The sequence below is a fragment of the Tripterygium wilfordii genome, chromosome 18, assembly GCF_013401445.1.
Source record: "Tripterygium wilfordii isolate XIE 37 chromosome 18, ASM1340144v1, whole genome shotgun sequence".
Lineage (NCBI taxonomy): Eukaryota > Viridiplantae > Streptophyta > Magnoliopsida > Celastrales > Celastraceae > Tripterygium > Tripterygium wilfordii.
Genome location: NC_052249.1, coordinates 1,208,495 through 1,230,503, shown reverse-complemented (window position 1 = coordinate 1,230,503; position 22,009 = coordinate 1,208,495). Strand labels below are relative to the sequence as shown.

Below are 22,009 nucleotides of genomic sequence, written 5' to 3'. Positions count from 1 at the left end.
ATTTGGTTTTTGAAAGACTAAAAATCTTACATCCATTTGACATAACACAGTTGAATTGTTTATAAGCAAAACTCAATTGTTCTCATATTGAAAACGTGTTTTTCAGGCTTAAAATCAATGATGACGGTTCAAGAATAATAAATTTGTGTGAGCCCATCGGCTAAAGTGGATAATATTTTCATGTGTTTGGATTGAAAATTTGAACATGGTATCGGAATAAAGTCTCGGTCCAGTTGGATGGGGTATCTACATGTTCATTTATTGGGTTTGGCATAACCTAAATGTGGGAGAGCATCAAAATCCCACATCGGTCTGGCATAGTCAAACCGAATAGTTTATAAGCAAACCAAGTCCTCTCCTATTGAAAACGATCTAAGAACCAATGACAACGATCTATAAAAACGAATTCGCGCAGGCCTATGACCCAGAGTTGATAATATCTCCAATGGGTTTGGTCTCCGAATTTCAACAGTTTGGTTGCATGAGCTTCCTACAAGATCGGACTCAAAACTGCTCATGCCAGCAAATATCTTGAGATTGTATTTGACTACTACAGTTCTAGTAGCTAGTAATAGTGTTCACCAAGAAGCATGTGTTGCTCGTCAACTTTGCTAGCTGTTGTGTGCAATATATAATAAGTGCATGGGAGTGGAACAACCTCGTGAGGTTCGGTAACTTGTCTTCAATGGCGAGATACTTTTTGATTACTTCAAGGCAAAAACCTGGCGATAGTAGGTTAGATTGACTAGTTTGTCATTTAAACATGTGTGGGACAGATTAAAAAAAGAAAGAGAATCCATTAGCATACTGTACTCATCGGTAACAGACACCTTGAGCAGTGAAAATGGCTGCCACGTCATCAAGAAAAGTCAAAAGGAAGCTCCAATTAGGCCCTGCTCATGATAACATCGCCGACAATTTCCTTGGTAGGTACTACAGAAGAACAGATACGGTATATAATTCTCTATTAAGATAGGATTCTGATGGGCTTTGTCTATTGGGCTTTTTGTAAGTCTTTTAAATCTCCTGCAGTCCACAGAGGCCCTTTGTTGAACTGCCCTGTTTTGTAAAGGAACATCGTCACCCGAAGATAGTAGACCTTTCCCAGCTGAGTGAACGTAAATCTTAAGCCGTCATAATAGCCCTAATCCCACACTACGCTGAGAAGAGGTAAGATTGAGTTGAAACCCATACGAGAGAAATATGACTCCTAACCCCTCATCGGAAGTTGACAGGCCCAAAAAATAAAGAAAACCCTAGGAAAATAATTCTAACTTATTGGAACTCGTGACTTAGATTAGACATATTTATAGAAGGATTGTTGCAATTCATCACAAAGTTCTTAAAAGACCATTTCTTCACTTCTATTGAAACAATCATTTGTATTGGCCAAGCATGCCTTAGTTGAAAAGAATCCCATGGATAAATGATGCAATTGCAACCCCAATCAAACTTGAATGAACACAAAATTGTATCAGGGACCTACAAAAATAAACCCAAATCACCAGGGAAATGGCTCAACCAACCATCTTAATAGCAAGTGGAACCATGCCAGCATTAGTGTATTTTCATGCTTTTGCATCCAGTAAATACCCAAACAGCAGAAAGCGTAAAACCGGAGCAAGAAACAGGTCCTAAAAGGGGAAACAAGCGAAGGAAGAACCGATCATAGGGCGAGCTCTATTGAGTAGTGGCTCAAACACGTCAACAGGAGTGAGAACATTTGCATGGTTGAGCCGGAATGTCTTTAACAAAATGTGGAATCGCAACGATACATTGAGGAAACCATGTATCTTCACCTAGCAATTGTGGAAGCACATGTGGTAGAATCATCTTTCTTCGACCAGTTCTTTTTGATTCTACATGCCTGCATTGGCCGCTCAATCTGAAGCCATTCGGCAGCTTCTTTTTCCATCTGATAACAGTATCTTCTGAACGTATCGACACTTATTTGAAGTCTGAAATCCAGACTAAATAAAAACTTAACCTCCAATCTGTTCAACTCTCGTGTGCTTACTCCTCCAACTTTCGCATAGTATGCATTGTTGAAGAATCTGTAAAACACATTTCAAAATATGAGAATCAGATATCTAAAGCAGGACAAAATAGTACAAACTGAACCCCCGAAACTCCTCCAATCAAATAATTGCTCAACAACACATGCATGATATGTCAGGCTCCACCATATTTGAGAAATGGTACTCACGCATCATCAGTAAACTTTGCTGCCACCATAATACTCGTTATAAGAAGCCGGTGAACATTAAGGGAATTCAGCCGAACATCAGTTTGCTGAAGGAATCTATCGACATAAATGTGTGCCACGACAAAGCAGGAGGGACTGCAGCCAGAATACTTGAAGATACGATCAACGTACTGCCGGATGCTTACAGGAGGCGCACTTAGACCATGAAATATGGTAATGACATCCTTAACTGATGTTGTTTCAAGTTGCATCTCATTTTTATGAACAGATCTCTCGAGAAGTGAAGAAAGAAGAGATAAAATACGAGGGGTCCCGGGTACAGCTTTGCTCGATCCTTTAAGCCCCAAAGTGAGGTAAATATCAGCATCCAAGCTCTCAGTAGCTAGTTCTTTAGTTCCCATATCCAGATTGTGCTGCAACACAATAATATGTTAGCTCATTGTTCTTGGCATGTTGCATAATATTGAAATGCTCATACTTCCAGGAGAAGGTGAGATGAATAAGAAAAGTACTAAGGATTGTTTTCCTTCTCTCACAACCAATTGACCAAAAACGTAACTTGAAACCCTACCAAATTTCAAACGACTAAATTGACTCATAAAAAATTCCATCACTTAAACAAATGTTACTGCCAGTTCCTTGATCTTGAAATTTAAACTACTTAATAGAAGAAAACTTACAGAAAGAAAAATTTTCTGATCAATAATACACATATAACGAGTTAATTTCTTGCCCTAAGTACTGGATACTGGAATTGTTTTCCAGATTCAAACTCCTAAGAAGCAGTAAAGGAGGACATAAAGATGACTACAGTAAATTAAAGGTCCTTGTAGCGGCATTAGAGGGAGCTGTAAAGCCAAATTGACCACACAGGAATTGCTTTTCAAGCACCAAATGTATGTTTTATCATTACTTAGGCCTTTTCGCCTCTCTTTTGGTTCAAATCCAATAATAAGGCGTTTACTAAATGCCTCCTCATGGCAGAAATTGTATCACATTGCGGACTTGGCAATCAAAAAGAAGAGAAAAACTCTATTTTGAATCCAATTTGTCCCTATTTGCTAACCATTCCGATTCTTCAGTATTACGGGGACAGAACAACCAGCATATACTTTACTAGTGAAGAGATAAATAAACTTCCAACCAAAATAAACTTCCAACCAGGAAATGCCCACCTTGATTCATGGCATGAGCTTTTTCTATTTATCAAGACCAGATCTCACAGCCACTCAACCAATTTTGTTCCACAGAGTACATGGTTAAAAGCATAGATATAGAGAAAGACAAAATTGTTAACCGAACAAAATGGAACTTCAAAACAGCATCAAAACTCAAGAATTGAACACCAAGACCAACATAATTACAAAAGGGTTTCAAGTTCTAACACAAAACTCTGACCACCATATCAAATCCAGCCAGAAAACAATCTTGTGGAACATTACCCATCAAAACCCATCACAGAAACTTAAACCCAGATCATCAAACGAGGGAAGAATGCACATACAAAATAAAACAGGCAAAGAAAAACCAAAATCCCCATAATACAGGTAAAGAACTCACAGATTCAGAAGATATTTTGCCCCCCCGGTCCACAGTGACTACAGAAGCGTCAGGCACGAAGAAGATACACTGAAAACAGAGAGAAAAAGGAGAAATCCTTTAAATTGCAGAGTCCACCATTCTCTCTTCTCCCTGCCCTGTCTCTAGACATGAACACATCTCAGCAGAGACAGAGTGCTTTATTTTATCAGTCTTCACATGGAAGTTGTTTGCTTATAAAGCAGGCATCTTTCCTTCTGTAATTGATAGACATAAATATATAAAAAATAAAATTTACTTTTACAGAAGATCGCGTCGTTGCTCACCTCCTCGGTAGTGCTGGTAAATGGACAGGAAAAGCTTCAATACTTGGCTTCTATGGAGAGAAAATATGGAACCCGCCAGCTTCCACCCACCAGTGCTTTCTTTTTTTCTTCCCTTTTTTAACAACTTTATTGATATGGACCATTCTCGGTATTTTGTAATTATCTGTACTAATTATGAAATCTATCATAAAAATAGAATTCAAAGTAATTCTAAGCCAAAATCTTGTCAAGTTTTTTGCAAAAGAAGAGCCAAAATTATGAAGATCTTGTTGATTCTATACATACATACATACACGGTTGTATATATTGATGTATTTATTGGGATTTATGCAGCATTTTTCACTAAACCAAGCCGCAACATACGCCACAGTCATCGGGTCATTTCACTAGTGGCTTACCGTATGGGTTGGAGTTTAATGAGCATGGTTTAGAAAGGTTGGTCTCTAGTTTAATCATTAATGGTGACCAATAACAATCATTTATATGGGAAGTAGGGGAGAGGAAAACATACAACAAGATAAGCACATCACTTTAAAGTTAAGTGAAAGAGGTCATGGGATCGATCGATTAATTTGAAGTAACGTGGAACCCCACCCCATATAAATCACACACTCATCATCGAGCGATGCGAAACCATGGTGAGTATTGTTCACCTAGTCCTACGAAACATAAATTTTATCATTTTTTTATACGCGGATGAAAATTAGGAGAAAATGAAACAGATAAATTTTGTAGTATCTAATACAACAATATGCAGCAAAATGAACTGTTTAGATGTGTAGTTATAGCTTTAAAATTTGTTTACTTTAAAAAATACACTTGTTTTTTTAATTTATTTCGAGCGAGTTGATTGTGAGAATCCATTGAGGCAACTATGTTGGAACGATTTCAAACGTTGAATCACTAAATTGGAACGTTTAAACTTTGAAGCACTGAGTTGAAACATGTCAAAATCTTTCAATTAACAAAATTTGCATTAATCCATGGCCTAAAAAAGAAGGCATGTAACCAAGAATGAGATAAGAATTGTTGGCATGTGCTGTGTATGATGATCAATATACAACTGGACAATTGTCGGCTCTGACTGGGATCATCATTAGAGGTCACCGACTCTCCAATCTTCTATAAATAAATAAAATAATAACAACTGGTTTGGTTAGGGCCCCCGGTTTGGGCCGAAATAGCAAAATCCATGGCCCGTAGCAGCTTATTAGTTATAGGAAAGCACCTTATATTGGTGCAAAATTTTGATCGGTCCGAATGACCGAATTTATCCGACCTAGATCAAATCAATTTTGAACATAAGTTATATGTCCGAAATCCGAGTCTAAACAAAAAATTTTATCCTGTTTAAAATCGAGTCCGAATCCAAATACAGAAATATTGTTCGATTTATTTTTCTAGACCCCAACCCAGATTAGTATATTATATGGTTTACTTGTCTAGATTTAAATCAATCCGGGTTTGATCAATTAAGTGCATTCGAAATTCGATTCTGATTAAGGTCCGAACATATAAATATTTCATAAATAGGTGTTGTTGTTTGACCCGTAATTAATATTTTTGCCACCTCTACCCAAACCTATCCTGGCAAAGCAGGTTTGGGCCGAGGGCCGAGGGCCTCATTCAACATGACCGCATTGTTATTACGAGAGAAGATAGAGGGCATCTTCGTAATCGCAGACGACGGTCTGAAAGCGGAAACCCACGCATCGCCACCACCAATCTTGGTTTTTAATTTTTAGGGAATGATTTGATTTCCCTCCAATTTCCGCACGAACTATATTTGATCCTATCTCCGTTTGATAAATTACATGGAACTGCCACCCTTACGTTAAAATTTTAAATACCCAAGTTCTCGATTTCCATAAAAGGAAGTTAAATCATCCCAATTACCAACCCCTCTTTACTCTGCGGCCACAACTAGGGTTTACATTTACCGTTTGGGTTCTCAGCAAAATCTGGAGTTTTGATTGCTTCTCCGCTCAATCAGGTACTATCTTTACTCTATGCATTAATTGTTTTGTTTAGTCTGGGGTTTTATTTTTTGGGTTGTATGTTAAAAGATTGTTTCTTTAACATCTCGGAAGCAAGAGAGGAAATGGTTTTTCTTTGAAACCATTTTGGTGGATCTTGAATTTCAAGTTATGGGTAGTGTAGAGTTATTCACGCTTGCAAGTTTTTGCCGCTATAGTTACAGTTTTCTTTATCATTCGTTTTTTTTTTTGTGCTTTTTAGAATTTTTTTCTTATTTTTGTTTGGTGGATGAGTTACTCAAAGTAAAGGAAACTTGAAACTCGAGATGGCAATTTCTTAAGCTTAATTTATTGGGTTTTCTATGTCATCAAGATTGATACCCCTTTTACTCTTCAGAGAATTAATGATCATCGGATGTCTAGATGTTTTCTTCATGGACTGTGAGAATACATATTGTAGGGAATATTGACATTTGTTGTTTTGTGGGAGGGATATGAGGACTACAAGTCATAATCATCTACAAGATATGACTGTCTCTTTAGTTTATAGTTTCAGTTTTGAAACATAAACTGCAAATCATTAGTTTTAAGGTCATTCATTTCTTTAATTTTAGTTATCTGACAGGGTTGTTTCGATTTGTCTGGTGCTTTATGTGTGATCTACCTATCAATGGTGTTCTGAAGCTCCTGACTTGCAGTTCTACACTTCATGACTACTGATATGAGACTGTAGATATGCCTTTATAACTTTTCTATTTGGCTGAAGTTTAAGGAAATTTGGAGTCAAACAAAGAGAGAAAGATATGATTATAGTGTCATGCTTCTTCATTTTCTTTTTCTTATCCATCACCACAGGCATTACCGTTATTAACTCCAGTTTAGTACTTGGTCTTATCTTATGAAGGTACCTCATGTGGTCTGGCAATGTTTGCCCTATAATTTATTATTGCTTCTCATCTTGCTTGTAAAAGACAATCAAAATAATTTTCCGATGTACTAGCTATTGTAGGTGGTAGTTGTAAATTCTTTCTTTTAGACATTATATATTGACTGCTTGGGTCTTTTTAGTTTGTTTAGATACAAGTGAGTACTGTACTTGCTGTTTTCTCGAGTCATATATAGTTTCCATTGATTGGCAAGGTCCTTTACTGTTGCTATTGAACTAGTTTTTTGTTTAATGGCATCATACTATCAATAATTACTACTGTTTGAGACACTTGAGTTTTAGCTTGGAAATGTTCAAAGTGAAAACTTAAGGTTACCAGGTAATATCTTCCACATTGTATTTAATCTGTGCAATTATGTATGATTTTAAGCTGTTTGCAATTCCCTCTCCACTTTTTGAAGTCTTTTGGGATTCATTTCTTTGCTACATAGTTTCTGGAGCATAGACCTGTCAATGCATCATTGTTTTACTCGTGTCTTAGTTGATATATGGATTTTGTGATTTTATATTTGGGAGCGATAAATGGGGTTTCTTGATCTTATGTTCATAGTTTGCTAATTTTGCTGAGATTTGGGTTTCGCCTGAGTTATTTCAGTTTTTAAGATTATAACATAAGAATTGTTAAGAGCAATCTTTATTGCTATATTCTGAAATAGTAAATACTAGTATTTGAGATAATGTTGAGGTCTATGCTGTGCTATACTGCTATTTAAGGTACATAAGTTGCAATTTCAATTTGCATTTGCTTGTTTATTTCTGGTCAAAATTTAATTTGGTTATGACTTATGACACTTTACAGTTAAGTTTTGACATGGATTCTACAACGCAAATTTTCCAACATCGCTTGTCAGTAAAATTGTGGCCCCCAAGTCAGGGTACCAGGTTGTCACTTGTCGAGAGGATGACAAAGAATCTTACCACCCCATCTTTTATCTCCAGAAAATACGGCCTGCTCAGCAAGGAAGAGGCTGAGGAAGATGCCAAGAAAATTGAAGAGGTAGCCTATGCTACTGCGAACCAAAACTTTGTGAAAGAGCCAGATGGTGATGGAAGTTCTGCAGTGCAAATTTATGCCAAAGAATCCAGTAGGCTTATGCTGGAAGTTCTTAAAAGAGGCCCTAGAGCAAAGGATGGAGAGGAGGTGGTTGCTCAGAAAGTTACTGCCGCTTATGGAACTGTCTTCGATATATCTGGAGGTCCCCGGGCATTTATTGATGCTGAGGAGGCTAAGGAGCTCTTAAAACCTCTAGGAGAGCCGGGGAACTCATTTACTAAGATATGTTTCAGCAACAGGAGCTTTGGATTAGATGCAGCTCGTGTGGTAGAGCCCATTTTGTCTTCTATCAAGTATCATTTGACAGAAGTAGACTTATCAGATATTGTAGCTGGAAGGCCAGAGGCAGAAGCTCTTGAAGTCATGAACATATTTTCCTTGGTCCTGGAAGGTTGTAACTTGAGGTATCTGAACCTTTCAAACAATGCTTTGGGGGAAAAGGGTGTTCGGGCATTTGCAGAGCTCCTAAAGTCTCAGAATAATTTGGAGGAGCTGTATCTGATGAACGATGGTATTTCAGAGGAAGCTGCGTGAGCGGTTTGTGAGCTGATTCCTTCCACTGAGAAGCTTAAGATCCTTCAGTTTCACAACAACATGACAGGAGATGAAGGTGCGGTTGCTATTTCTGAAATGGTCAAGCATTCTTCTGCATTGGAGGATTTCCGTTGTTCTTCTACAAGGGTAGGTGCAGATGGTGGCATTGCTCTTGCCGAGGCTCTCAGGATTTGTAAACACTTGAAAAGGCTTGATTTGCGTGACAATATGTTTGGTGTGGAAGCTGGTGTTTCTCTGAGCAAATCTCTATATGCATTTGCAGATCTTACTGAGGTTTACCTCAGTTATCTGAACTTGGAAGATGAGGGTGCTGAGGCACTTGCCAATGCTCTTAAGGAGTCTGCACCTTCACTAGAAGTTATGGACATGGCTGGCAACGATATTACAGCCAAAGCTGCTTCATCTTTAGCCGCTTGTATTGCAGTAAAACAATTCCTCACAATATTAAACTTGTCTGAGAATGAACTGAAGGATGAAGGTGCGATTCTGATTGGCAAGGCATTAGAAGAGGGCCATGGCCAATTAACTGAGGTTGATTTGAGCACAAATTCACTCAGAAGGGCTGGAGCGAGGTATTTGGCACAGTCTGTTGTTCACAAACCTGGATTTAAGTTGCTAAATATCAATGGAAATTATATATCCGATGAAGGAATGGATGAGGTGAAGGATATGTTTAAGAATTGCTCTAGTATGCTAGGATCCTTGGATGAGAATGACCCCGATGGAGAAGATCTTGATGATGAGGCTGAAGAGGAGGGTGCCTTTAATGACGATGAATTGGAATCAAAACTAAAGGACCTCGATATCAAGCAAGAAGATTAATGATCAATTGCCTGTATTCTTTTCTTGTTCAAAATGCTATCCGTGTATTGCTCGTCCATTGACTACACTCACATTAGTCTTAGTTCTGGGAGTTTCTCTAGTTTCCATCTAGAAATTTAGAAATTCAAGGTTACAGTTGTAGCTCAGTAAAACTTGTTTTCTTTTCTTTCCCTTTACTAGCTTTCGCTATGTACCTGAGACTGCAAATCTGCAATCTTCTTTTCTAGATATTTACATTTTCTTGTGCAGTTGCCTAAGGCTTCAATATTTGAAGGTTAACTGTGATTTAACGCAAAGCTTAGTTCAGGCATTTGAGGTGAAGCATAACACTAGTCGCAGTTAAATTTAACTCAAAGCGTGACTGGGTTCACAACGCTGAGGCCACCGACCAATGGACCGCCTTATCAGGCTCCACTTTCACTTCCATTTCTTTAACCAGATGAAATATTTGGCTGGATCAACTGAAGTGAATCAAGATAAGAGAACATTACAAAGAAAGCTTAACATTCAGTAAAATTAACTAATCACATATTTTAAACATCAGTACATTGGTATGCACCAGTTCAGTTCTTTCCACTTTCTTGATTATGTCTTGTTCTCTTGGCTGAACGGATTCCAGCAAGAGCACCATTCATAGGTTCAGAGCAAACGTTGGCCACTCTCTCAGTTGCTCTGGCAATGAGGAGCACTTCTTTTGACATCTGCAGCACTTTCTCATACTACAAAGGAAATAAGGAAAACAATAGCAATGAGCATGAATATAGCAGTAATTCAAAAAACAAAAGACTATAGTCTAACATCTGCAGAAAAAAATTCATCTATGGTATACATCTCACGCATTGTAATGAATACAAACTTCACAAAAGATATTACTACCATCTTAGAACATGGGAACAACGAGATAGCATATCCAACGATCCAGAATAAGGCATCAAAAATAAATTTACCGCTTCAATTTTTCCGAGAGCATTTTCCAGTTTCAAAACAAGCTCACGATTTTCCTTCGCTGTAGCTTCGCGCTGCAAATGAGAATTGGAGAAAAACCAATGAAACAAAGATAAACAAAACTATGAACCACAAGATAGCAGCATATCCACAATAAGGAGTGTAACAGAAACCTACTCCTTCAAGTTTGTCAAGAGCATTTTCCAACTTCAGAGCAAGTTGACGGTTTTCCTCTGCCAAGGCTTCTATCTGCATATGGGAATTGAAGAAAACAAATAAAAATAACTTTACTTTTGATGACATGAAAAGGAAAAGATTCAAAATGCCAACTAGAATCGTAACCTTCTTTCGGGAGTCAATGTACAAGCTTTTGTATTTTCCTGCTGCATATGAGGAGGTTTGATAAAGAAAGGTTCTCTTAGTTGTCTGCAACAATTCAAGAGAAATAGCTTTAACTTAATTCAAGGAGAAGGGGAGAGGATTTGGCAAATGGGGGCTGGAGTGGTTGTGGGGGTTTTCACATAAATCAATCATGTCAAACGTAATAAAGTTATAAACCTTAAACTTCAACTCCTTTTCCTGATGCATATGTTGTTCATCTTCGCTCTCACTTTCACTAACAGTGATTTCTTCAATCACTCGCTCAATGTCCTCATTTTGACAAGGTAAAGGTATACTTTTAAGACTTCGAGACCGCCTAATAGTATCAGGAACAATATGCTTCCCTGGCATCTTCTTTGAGATTACCTTGGCTGGCGTTGGTTGTATTTCTGCTTGCAATTCAGTCTTGTCCAATGAATGATTTGTGACTTCAGGCTGGGCTTCCTGATGCATATGTTGTTCATCTTCGCTCTCACTTTCACTAATAGTGATTTCTTTAATAACTCGCTCACTGTCCTCATTTTGACAAGGTAAGTGTACACTTTTAAGACGTCGAGACCGCCTAACAGTAGCAGGAAGAATATGCTTCCCTGGTGTCTTCTTTGAGATTACCTTGGCAGGCGTTGGTTGCATTTCTACTTGCACTTCAGCCTTTTCCAATGAAGGATTTGTGGCTTCAGGCTGGGCTTCCACCGACTCCAAGCCTGTATTAGTGCTTTCAGGCTGCAATCCATACCAGGCAGAGGAGGATTTATGCTTCCAGTCCATGACTATATATGCATAAATATACCCACACCCACATATTGAAAAAACACACCATATATATGTATTTATGGCCGAGCAAACAACCATAAATTTTTTGAATGGAGCGAACAGCCATAAATGACACTGACAAAAAAGTGCAGTTGACTCAACAAAAAACACAGCTACTGAAAAAGATTTCAATCTTTTAAGAACTAGGTCTTTTCATTTGTCAATGGCAATTAAGCAGCTTAGAAAAAGTGTTTTGGAGACATTACCAGAATCATTGTGCAACCAAGAAATCCGAAATCATCAACTTGAAATTTAAGACATTCATCTTCTACCCCAAAGGCCCAAACTGCCAATGAGTTTCCCTTTTTCAATATACCATGGCCTCAAATAGAAGGACTCCCTACTTAGATGATTTATTGCTCAAAAGAACTACTTAGTGTCTCATATACTCACGATATTTGATATGAACCTTGGGAGAACCACACCCCAAAAGCTAGCTTGTGAGGTTGGAGAACCTAATGGTCATATAAACCCCACACCAGAATCTCATCTTCTGATGTGGGACTTGTAATCGTAACATTTCACCACGCTCTGCAGCCTTGGCGCCCATTTGGGATGGCTTTGCACTAGTTCGTCCCGGCGAACCAGCGTCACCACCTTTGTGGCTTGACACTAACTAGTAGTCCCAGACGAACATTGCTATGCTGATGCCACCACCAACACCACACGAATTGAGAGACGTAGTGTAGTGTCTGATACCAATTGATATACATCTCGGGATAACCACACCTCAAATACTAGGTTAGAGAACCCAATGCCCATATAAATCCCACATCAGAATCTCATACTTCCGATGTGAGACTTGCTATCTAACAATATCACAGTGCATAAAACTTGAACACAATACGTTCCCAAGTAGAGAAGGAAGCAAAAGCACTAAAAAAATAAATCACGAACAACATAACAACAAAAAAAAAGTTTCGAACTTTACTCTAAAACCCTAATCCTGAAATGCATTCTCGAAGAGAACATGGAATAAGAATGAAAACACCTGTTAAACTACTAATAACACAACAAAACGAGATTCAAAATTATCTTTACAGATGAGGGGTATACAAAGACCTTCTGTGTCGAAACCTTTTCCGCTGTCATTGCAGCCTTTGATTTCCTTCCCATGGTCGCTTTGGCCAACCAAGAAAATCACTCAAGAGTCGGTCGTTTTCTTACGCTTCAAAACTAGAAGGGAATGGGACTTGATAAAGTTAAAAGACAAAGTTTATACGGAAACGCGCGACTCGTAACGCGTAAGGCGAGCCTTCAAACGGCAGCAGAAGTCATTGGATCAGTTATAAATTATCAGACCGTCTAGATTAATTTAACGGTTCGAAAAGTTTAATGGGTTTAACCAGAAAACCTCAATGACCCACACCTTCTACGTTTTCATCATCCCTCTCATCTCTCATGCCACTGTAAACGGCTGTAGCATCCAGTATCCGAGAATGGTAAGATGAGATGCTGAATGTCTCATGCCTCTCAGAGGTTGTCCGATCTCCATCGTAAGGGCTACCACGGTAACATTTTTTCTCTATCTTCTACCATGATTTTCTCATTTCACTCGACTCTTTTGATTTGATTTCTTGAATTGGGTTATGGAAAGTTTGGATTTTGAGGGTCATATTGCAGAGGTTTACCATCAGTTCATCACTGTGCTAAAATGGACCAAACCCCATTTTAGTAAGTCATATGGGTTTGTGATGTGGTTGCAGATTCATACTACTGCTGAATCTGAGAAGAAGTCTAATGGAGAGGATGCTCGACCAGAGAACTCATTTATTCGCTTCTAGTAAGAACACGATCACATTTGTATTTCTATAGAATCTATGAAGCGTTGGATATCTTGTAATAGACAATTGTTACCTGTTTTGTTAATAGCGTGAACTGTGAAGACCTTGCCAGAAATGAGGGAAACTAATGGAGGTGTCCATCAATCCGTGGTATGCATTCGAACACTTTCAATTCCCCATCATTTCGATCCAGGATAATAAAAAAATCAATAGGATGTTCTGATTTGAAGAAATTGTTATGCCGATTAAATTGACAGAGGAAAAATGGAATACTCAGCCATTACAAGAGAAGATACAGGAGAAGATGCCATCTCAAGAAGCTGCTGCAGCTATATTTGATCAATACAATAAGAAATCAAAAAGGTCACCCGACAAGGTATTATCAACATTGACTACCCATCATTTAATTATTTATAGTATTCCATATGATATAAGTTCTTACGTTTGTCATGTGTTTTTTCCAGCCATATCCACAATTAAGATGTTCGCCGGACAGACTATGGAAGTGTGTCACGACTTCATAAAGATTGGATTAGAACCACTTCTATGGATGAACAGGTATCTTATGAGCAGAAAGTTGGTGACAGAATTGGCAAGGCATTTTGATTCGCATGGATGAGTACTACGAGTCCATGGCGTGGACATTGACATCAAAGCCAGGGATGTCACCAAAATTGGATCCTGGTGATGCCCATATATGGCATTTCATAGGCAGTCTTGATTTTTCTGCACCTGTCAACTTCTCCTAACATGACGAAATATATGCTCGATTTGCTACCACACTTGAGTTTGATGAATCGGTTTAATTGGGCGCAGTACGTGCTTGATGGCATTGTGGAGTCTGCGACCAAGTTGCAATATGGTTCCAAGAAATATCTTGGTGGCTTTTTTTTAATGGTAATTGTTTGTACTACAATCCGATTCTTTATTTTTGTCTTAATGCTTTGGTTAAATTTGGTCAATACACTAGTGTGTATTGTTTATAATATTTGCACCAAGTTTTTTAGATCTAGGCTTTGTAAATTAGGCTTTTAAACTACTTATACAATGCATCAAAAAAGTAAGAAAGTATATGAATCCGACATCCCTAAACACCTAGAAGTGTTCATTTGTCTCTTAGATTTCATTTATTATTTTAGTTTTTACATGTAATTAGTACTGTAGTACATAATCAGTAATCCTAAAAGAACACTGAATTTTAGACATTTAGCTCAATTTCATTTCTAGTATAAATTCATTGTGCAGAGGATTCATGCAATACACATTAACTATTTACAAGCTGGTTCTTTATGTTTTGCTATAATGCTTTGGTAAACCTTTAGTCAGCACACTAACCCACACTTTATTGTTCTATAATATTTGCACCAGTTTTTTAACATTGAAGCTTTGTGTCTTGGGAGTGAATTTGTCCCACCTGGAGAGGGGCCAACACCACGAGTTAAATATCTCAAAGACCAAAATATTGGAAAAATTCACAAAATGATTTTCAAGAACGATGAAGTTAACCTCGAAGAAACTTCGGTTGGTCCCTAAAATTATTGTGTTCATTTATTTTATAAGAACAATTTCCTGCTTATTCTATATTTAATTTTAATATCCCAACTTGAACACTTTTGGTAGATCAATGTTCTAAAGGGGATCAGTGAAAGAACAATCCAATTTAAATGGAAGACGCATCCACCTCCCTAAGAGCACATTCCCTCCATGCTGATTCAGTAGCTGTGGATTCTTGTCCATCTAAAGCAGCAAAGCATTATTCTGCTACTTTTGCTGCTACAATTGCTTTAGGCGATTCTGGGGATTTGGAAGAGGCGTCGGTGAGTTATGTTTTTCAAATTTACCTTAACATTTATTTATAACAGTTATTATATATTTAGATGTTGTCATTATCCAGACATTGCTTGTTGTCTAGACACATGATTTGGTACAGGGGGTACTCAATGAATCAACCTCTCTTTCCTTGCTCTCTTAAGTTTTTTTTTATAAGCATCAGAGAATATATAAAGAAGAAAAGTCAATCAGTATTAAGGTGCATTGGTGTAGATGACCTTTGACAAAGATACTACATATGCAAAGTAAAAACCAAATTGTTTTTAAGATAATAAATACTTAAAAGAAGAAACACACACACAAACATAGTGTTTGGAGAAGCGGGCATGGCCCTCCATATACAATGATTGGTCAGCCAACACCCCTCTCGTCACAGCCTTCTACTAATACTCTGGATGAGGATTATTGAACTACTCTTCATCTCTATTTTCATCGCAAGATCACACTTGCCAATCTTCCCTAGAGCCATAAAATATAGTCCAAGAATTTTTTGAAACCTTCCTGTGCTAGAGCATCAGCCACATCATTTCCTTCTCAATATATGCTTCACAACAAGTGGTGGAGTTTAGCATGGTGTCGCCTAGATGATATATGTGCTATGTTTGACCAATGGAATAACCTTGTGAATGAGTCCCCTTGTCTTATGCCTTTATGCATGGAGAATTCCTTTGTAGGTGATCCATTCACCAAAACTTACATGTTTGCAGTGGTGATGCATTCCCATATAAACTCCTCAGTCTCCTCCATTTACCATCAAATTCCATCTTTATTATCACTGTATCAAGGTAGTTTCAGTCGATAGAATCAAAGGCTTTTTCCTGGTCCAGCTTTAGCAAATACCCCCCTTCTTTCTTCTCTTATTCAGTGTGCAATTTCATTGACAATCAATATATTATCAAAAATTTGCCTACCCTTATAAATGCAGATTGAGTTTCACTGATCACTAAGGGGAAATTTTGTACAATTTGGTACATGCTATTTACCAGGCTTAATGGTGTATAGAGTATAGTACAGTTCACATGATCCTTTGACTTTGAGTTCGCCCATGTGGGGTGAACTCACACACACACACACACACACACATATATTTTGTCAACTACTACAATCTAACATATATATGTATATAACAATATATATTGAAGAGGTCGAGGCAGAGGAGGAGCAAAACTCATAAAAAGTAACCATGGACAGAAATCCTCTTGTATTTCTTATGATTTTAGGATTCGCAAGTTTGATATTTATCCGTGTTTACGAAGAAGATTCTCAAGAGGGTCTTCTTCTGGATGGTCATTATAGAGAACAAATACGAAAAATGCAAGCTTTTAAAGCCTCATCTGTGCGACATGATTCGGTTCCCTCAACCTCTCGTTCCCCAAACCTAGCCCCAACACCTCAGGTAATCTTGGTTATTCTTGGTTCGAGTTTCACAATTTGGGTTTTCTTAAACTATTTTAGTATATACATGTTTTTGATGGTTGTAAAGTCATATTATTGTTGTGATGACGATGACGATGATGCAGAGTGCGATTAGTCCACATGTATTTCGTGTGACATCATATGGAGCAGATCCTACAGGGGAAACAGACAGCACTGAAGCACTTATGAAGGCAGTTTAGTGGTCCAAAAGATGGGTTCTTGATGGAAGGCATCAGTAATCTTGAAGGTGCACAGATCAATCTTGAAGGTGGCAATTACATGATTAGACGGCCCCTCCAAATGCCAGCGACCGGAACTGGGAATTTTATGGTATCTATGATAACAATTGAATTGCTCAGCTTTAGACATTTTTTTTTAAAAGCAGAGATTTGGTGGCATTTGATATAGCATTTCTCTATTTTTTGCATTTACCATTGATCACTGTGCCATGCGGTAGTCTCTGACTGATCCATTTGGCGACACTGGGTTGCACACTGTGGCTCTGTCTGACTGGCTAGACCCCGTTAAATTTTGTCAATAGGAGCTTGGCTATCAAATATTGTTCATTAAGAACAGAACAGGTTGTTACCACTTGCCACTTTGAGATCCTAACACCTGTTCTCCTCATGCATCGTAAATCTTTGATATGCATGCCAACAATTGATCGAAAAGACATTCACACAATAGGAGTGGTTTTCTACTTTATTTGTTTGTCAAAAAGAATTCATCAGCATCCTTTCGGATTTCTTTTGAAACTACTTTCTCTGTTATAAAAAAAATTAGCTATCTTAAAAGCAGCAAAGCCGGTCTTCAAATGCTATAAAAAGCAGGACACATGTAGCTTTAACAATCTTTTTCCTGAATATTTCATGTTAGCTTCTTTTGATTTTTGCTTTTGATCCTTATGAACAGATACATGGAGGGACAATACGAGCATCAGATGATTTTCCGACAGATGGGTATCTGATTAATTTGTCTGCTTCATCAGGTAGCCAAAATGAAGAAAGTAAAGGTAGCAGTAATACTGATGCACAACTTTCCTCCTCGTCTCCATATAACTACGAGTTCGTAACCCTCAAAGACCTCATGTTGGACTGCAACCACAGAGGTGGAGGCATTAGGGTCATAAAATCGCTTAGGACTAGCATAGACAACTGTTACATTGCCCATTTCACTTCCAATGGAATTTTAGTCCAAGGAGGTCATGAAGCCTACATCAGAAACTCCTTCCTAGGCCAACAAATCACCGCTGGTGGTGATAAAGGCGAAAGAAACTTCTCTGGTACCGCAATTAACTTAATGGGAAACGACAATGTTGTCACGGATGTGGTGATATTTTCTGCTGCTATAGGGGTGATGATTTCAGGGCAGGTTAACACACTTTCTGGTGTACATTGCTATAATAAGGCTACTGCGTTAGGTGGTACTGGTATTTATCTGAAGCTGCCTGGTTTGACACAGACCCGGATTGTGAATTGTTACATGGACTACACTGGTATTGTCGCGGAACACCCGGTTCAGCTTCATATCTCTAGCAGCTTTTTCCTTGGGGATGCATTCATTCTCTTGAAATCGATAAACGGGGTTGCGAATGGTGTCAATATTGTTGATAACATGTTTTGTGGTTACAGTAAGGGGATTGAGATTGTTCAATTGGATGAATCGAGAGGGCCACTCAAGCAAATTGGTCAAGTTGTGATTGATGGGAATAATGTGAGGGGGATGAACATGAAATCAACTGTTGCTAGGGGTTCACTACAAGCAAATGGTAGCTCATGGACAGTTGATTTTAGTCCTGTCCTATTATTCCCCAACCTTATTAACCATGTCCAGTACACATTTAGCACAAATGGCAGAGGTTTATTCCCTAACCACGCGTTGCTTAATGTATCTCAAAACCGCGTTCTGATAGAGTCGGATGTTGCAGTACCGGCAACTGTTTTTGTTACTGTTGATCAAGGGGGAGCAAGTGGAGGATTAGCTTGTGGTCTAGAAAGCTGAATCTGCAACTGTGAATAGAGTTGAGCATTTTGGAAGATATTTTGGTAGGACAAGAATGTTGGCTTTACCAACTACTGACCCAAGAGGAAGGAACAAAGGCAAATTAGCTTTGCCATTTGTAAAATCTCTCACCCTATTACCTTATGTTTTATATATAATATATGTGAAAGATATGGTAATCCCACTTATGGTATTATGGGTTCTAGGTTAGATACTCTTATACGGACCTTCGTAAATAGTGAATGGGTTCTAGGTTAGATACTCTTATACGGATCTTCGTAAATAGTGAATGATGAATCTAATTAACAACTGAGATTAAAGATGATAAAAAAAATCTTTAAAAAATAATTTTGAAAAGTTACGTTTTTGGCAACCGGCTCCATAGTAGGTCGGTTGCCTAATGGGATTCATAACCCACCCCTTTACCATCTAAGACGGTTGTTGAAAATCAAAGACCCGATTGTGTCTTGCCCAAAAAAATAGTGATTTTTTTTTATCATCTTTAATCTCAATCGGTAGTCAGATTCAATATAAGGTAGAAAACTATAACAGAAAAGTTACATCTTATTATGGTATTAATCTCATAGGCTAATCTCACTTATGATTTGTGTAATTAGAAAATTAGGGAGCCATTTGGAAAGTAAAACCTCAGCCCTAATTGCTAGTTTTGCTACAAAGGTCCATAAAGTTTGTAGTGCATGGGCTTTAATATGAATCTTTGCAACAGAAAATATAGCGACCTATAGACTGGCGACAGGTATGTACTGTTAGCCTTTTCGTCTTCATTAAAAAAAAAACTAACCGACAACGAGAATAATCAATAAAACAAAAGATGTTGTACTAGAAATGGTCAAAAAGCCAATGAGTGAGGGGGTGGGTTTTGTTGACATAGATATGTAAAGAACCCTAAAATATAATAACTACACAAAATGTACCTGAAATCAATTTACGACTTTAATGGGTATATATATTTTAAAGAAAAATAAATAATGATTTTCTTTTCAAAAAAATTCAGAGTCACTAGTATTATTTTTTTTTTAAAAAAAAATGAAGAATCACCCAGTAGAGCATCTCCTTCGAACAATTTAATGGGCATAAATTTCCGACTGTTAGAACAATCCACACCACGTGGACGACAGGTAAGATTAGGTCAAAGTCCATACGAGTAGGGTCTCGAAAGCGATACAAACCCATGAAACCATAATTTCACAAGGAAATATCACAGTTTATTAGTTTGAACTCCCAACCTCTAACGTCGTACGCCATAAATCCGTAAAGATAACAAATTAAGTTATCGCAAATGGTTATTCGAAACACAAATGCCTAAGATTAAACCTATCAAAACACAAAAGGGCTAAGATTAATTTAAGAAAGAGGGCCAAGGAATTTGTGATACAAAAAAGGCCTTTTCTCTTAATATATAAAAGAAATACTTTTTTGCTTGGTTGGATGGTATAAATCAAAAGCATACAATCAAAAAGTTGGACTGCCAAAGCAAATTTGATGGTTGGGGATTTGTTAGATTGAAAGTGTACAAAGGGGCATATTCTTGTCAGCCCTAGCTCAGCAGCACATGCTTTTCCTTTTCTTGGGTTTTGAGCTCTAATTACTCTTTTAAGTAATTGATCAAAGCTTGTTTAATTAATTAGAACCACAAATCAAAGTCATTAGAATTCTTTAAATCTAAACCATCAATCTAATCCTACGGTCACAAGTTAGACAGTTTCATTCTAAAATTTCACTTGTTGGATGAATCTTGTGACTAACAATTGATGCTGTTTTTTTTCCTGAATGAAAATACCTTGGAAGAAGAAAAAAAAAATGAGGAATGAGTCTTTTCACTTGTGAAAAACTACAATGCTTAAGGCAACATTTAGCGGATTCGGGGAGGACCACTGCACTATGTACTAGCTCCGGTGCACCAAAAAAATTTAGAAAATTTTTGTATAATGAATCAAATTCAATATAAAAAGACACGACAATTATAAACCATCGAATATAAAATCAAAACATTCGATGTTTCGATCACGATAAATTTCATTATGATCCTCCCCTGTATCCGAAGGATGGTTGTTTATTAAGCTGTGAATAGTACCAAAAACATACACATAGTACCAAAAGTGGTCTCCAATGCATGGATGCTGTATTAGTCTCACAAGGACACCTGCGTTTGCGAATCATTATTTGCTTAAATCTAAAGCATCTTATTATATATTAATTTGTACGAGAAACAAAAGGTAGAATGTCTTGAAAGCAAACCAAACGACTGTCCGTAGAGTTTTGATCATTCTAGAATTAGATAACACTAATAAGGCTTATGGTGTGATGATGTGTAGGCCGTAGCTGGTAGCCTTCCCTTTTTGAAGGTCGTGGATTCCATTCCTACCAACCCCATACATGAATTATCGTATTTTGTTTGACACGTGTGATTTACGATGGACCTGTTAATTTATTCGGTGCACACCAAAAAAATACAGTAGTATGTAAACATAATACAAAGAGTACTTGGCTTAGAAGACATCAAATGTGACTCCTTTAGTTAGTTTAATATAGTACACATTACACAATCTAAAATCATTGTATCAACTAATTCTAATATCATTGTATCAACTAATCAACAAGTCTTACACCCAAGTCATTAGTTGGAGTGGTAAGGATGGTGCGTATTATCTTGATGAGTAAGATTCAAATCCTCCTCTCCAATTAAGTCTTATCCTTAATTAATTTGGTCGGTAATACTAAATTGTTTTCATAAATGTCGGTCAATCCCACTTTGAGGAAATCATTGGTTATGTGTTGGGTCTGCCTATTTTTCCTCATCTTGATAGTGGAACATGTATGTATATATTATATATATACATATATAAACAATAAGCTCTAGTGCCTTTGAAAGAAAACTATTATATATATATATATATATAGTATTTATTTATATTGTTGATAGGGAAGTAAAGTACATGTCTTTCTGTGACCTTTAATTTTGCTGCTGGGAGTCAATTTTCTATTTTTCATTATAATCAATCAACAATTCCTTCGGTCACAAAATTCATATTTATTTTTTTAAAATTTTGACTTTATGGCCTATGGTACTGTGGACTGTGGAGCTGTTGTGAGACTAGTCAGCAATTTTACGAATTTAAGTTTTTTTTTTTTTTAACTATCTCAAATATTAAGATGAGATGCACACGATTTCATATAAATCAAATAAAGTATTGTAGAGCCCACGATTTCATATAGATCATATTCGTTCATCTCAACATTTGGGATAGGTAAGACAACGATTACTTAGCATTTTCCCAGACTAGTGGGTGTTCTAGGTACAAATCCCCACTTTAGGGTCTAGGCTATCATATGCTTGCGGGTTCTGACTATAAATTCAACCCCACCCCTTCATGTCCTCCCTCATGTCCTCCTT

The 22,009-nt window shown here is 37.4% G+C and overlaps 4 protein-coding genes and 1 pseudogene across 8 annotated transcripts; 3 read left to right on the top strand and 2 right to left on the bottom strand.

The window, feature by feature from the left end:
- Positions 1-1,419: 1,419 nt before the first annotated feature.
- LOC119983314 (cyclin-U3-1-like) lies at positions 1,420-4,202 on the bottom strand. 3 transcript variants are annotated; one of them, XM_038826979.1, is made up of 4 exons: positions 4,072-4,202; positions 3,767-4,002; positions 2,207-2,619; positions 1,420-2,054 (listed from the first exon to the last, which is right to left on the bottom strand). In XM_038826979.1, exons 3-4 carry the CDS (start codon positions 2,605-2,607, stop codon positions 1,796-1,798), a joined length of 660 nt encoding a protein of 219 aa, XP_038682907.1. In that variant the 5' UTR covers positions 2,608-2,619; positions 3,767-4,002; positions 4,072-4,202; the 3' UTR covers positions 1,420-1,795. The 3 variants fall into 3 exon arrangements, with proteins under 3 accessions (XP_038682907.1, XP_038682909.1, XP_038682908.1); XM_038826981.1 differs by having other exon boundaries at positions 3,767-3,835; positions 4,072-4,178; XM_038826980.1 differs by lacking the exon at positions 4,072-4,202 and having other exon boundaries at positions 3,767-4,065.
- Positions 4,203-5,702: 1,500 nt separating this feature from the next.
- LOC119984289 (RAN GTPase-activating protein 1-like) lies at positions 5,703-8,581 on the top strand. Its single transcript, XM_038828153.1, has 3 exons — positions 5,703-5,801; positions 5,999-6,064; positions 7,793-8,581. Exons 1-3 carry the CDS (start codon positions 5,703-5,705, stop codon positions 8,579-8,581), a joined length of 954 nt encoding a protein of 317 aa, XP_038684081.1.
- On the top strand, positions 5,755-9,686 carry LOC119984121 (RAN GTPase-activating protein 1-like). The gene is made up of 2 exons (XM_038827921.1): positions 5,755-6,064; positions 7,793-9,686. The coding sequence occupies exon 2, from the start codon at positions 8,642-8,644 to the stop codon at positions 9,422-9,424; it is 783 nt and encodes a 260-aa protein (XP_038683849.1). The 5' UTR covers positions 5,755-6,064; positions 7,793-8,641; the 3' UTR covers positions 9,425-9,686.
- A 114-nt stretch (positions 9,687-9,800) lies between these two features.
- LOC119984119 lies at positions 9,801-13,560 on the bottom strand. Of its 3 annotated transcripts, none has more exons than XM_038827918.1 (6): positions 13,421-13,560; positions 10,928-11,473; positions 10,712-10,795; positions 10,547-10,618; positions 10,372-10,443; positions 9,801-10,143 (listed from the first exon to the last, which is right to left on the bottom strand). In XM_038827918.1, the coding sequence occupies exons 2-6, from the start codon at positions 11,381-11,383 to the stop codon at positions 9,988-9,990; spliced, it is 840 nt and encodes a 279-aa protein (XP_038683846.1). In that variant the 5' UTR covers positions 11,384-11,473; positions 13,421-13,560; the 3' UTR covers positions 9,801-9,987. The 3 variants fall into 3 exon arrangements, with proteins under 3 accessions (XP_038683846.1, XP_038683845.1, XP_038683847.1); XM_038827917.1 differs by lacking the exon at positions 13,421-13,560 and adding an exon at positions 12,626-12,758; XM_038827919.1 differs by lacking the exon at positions 13,421-13,560 and adding an exon at positions 12,626-12,758 and having other exon boundaries at positions 11,117-11,473.
- Positions 12,786-18,785, top strand: LOC119984118 (annotated as a pseudogene).
- Positions 18,786-22,009: the final 3,224 nt, after the last annotated feature.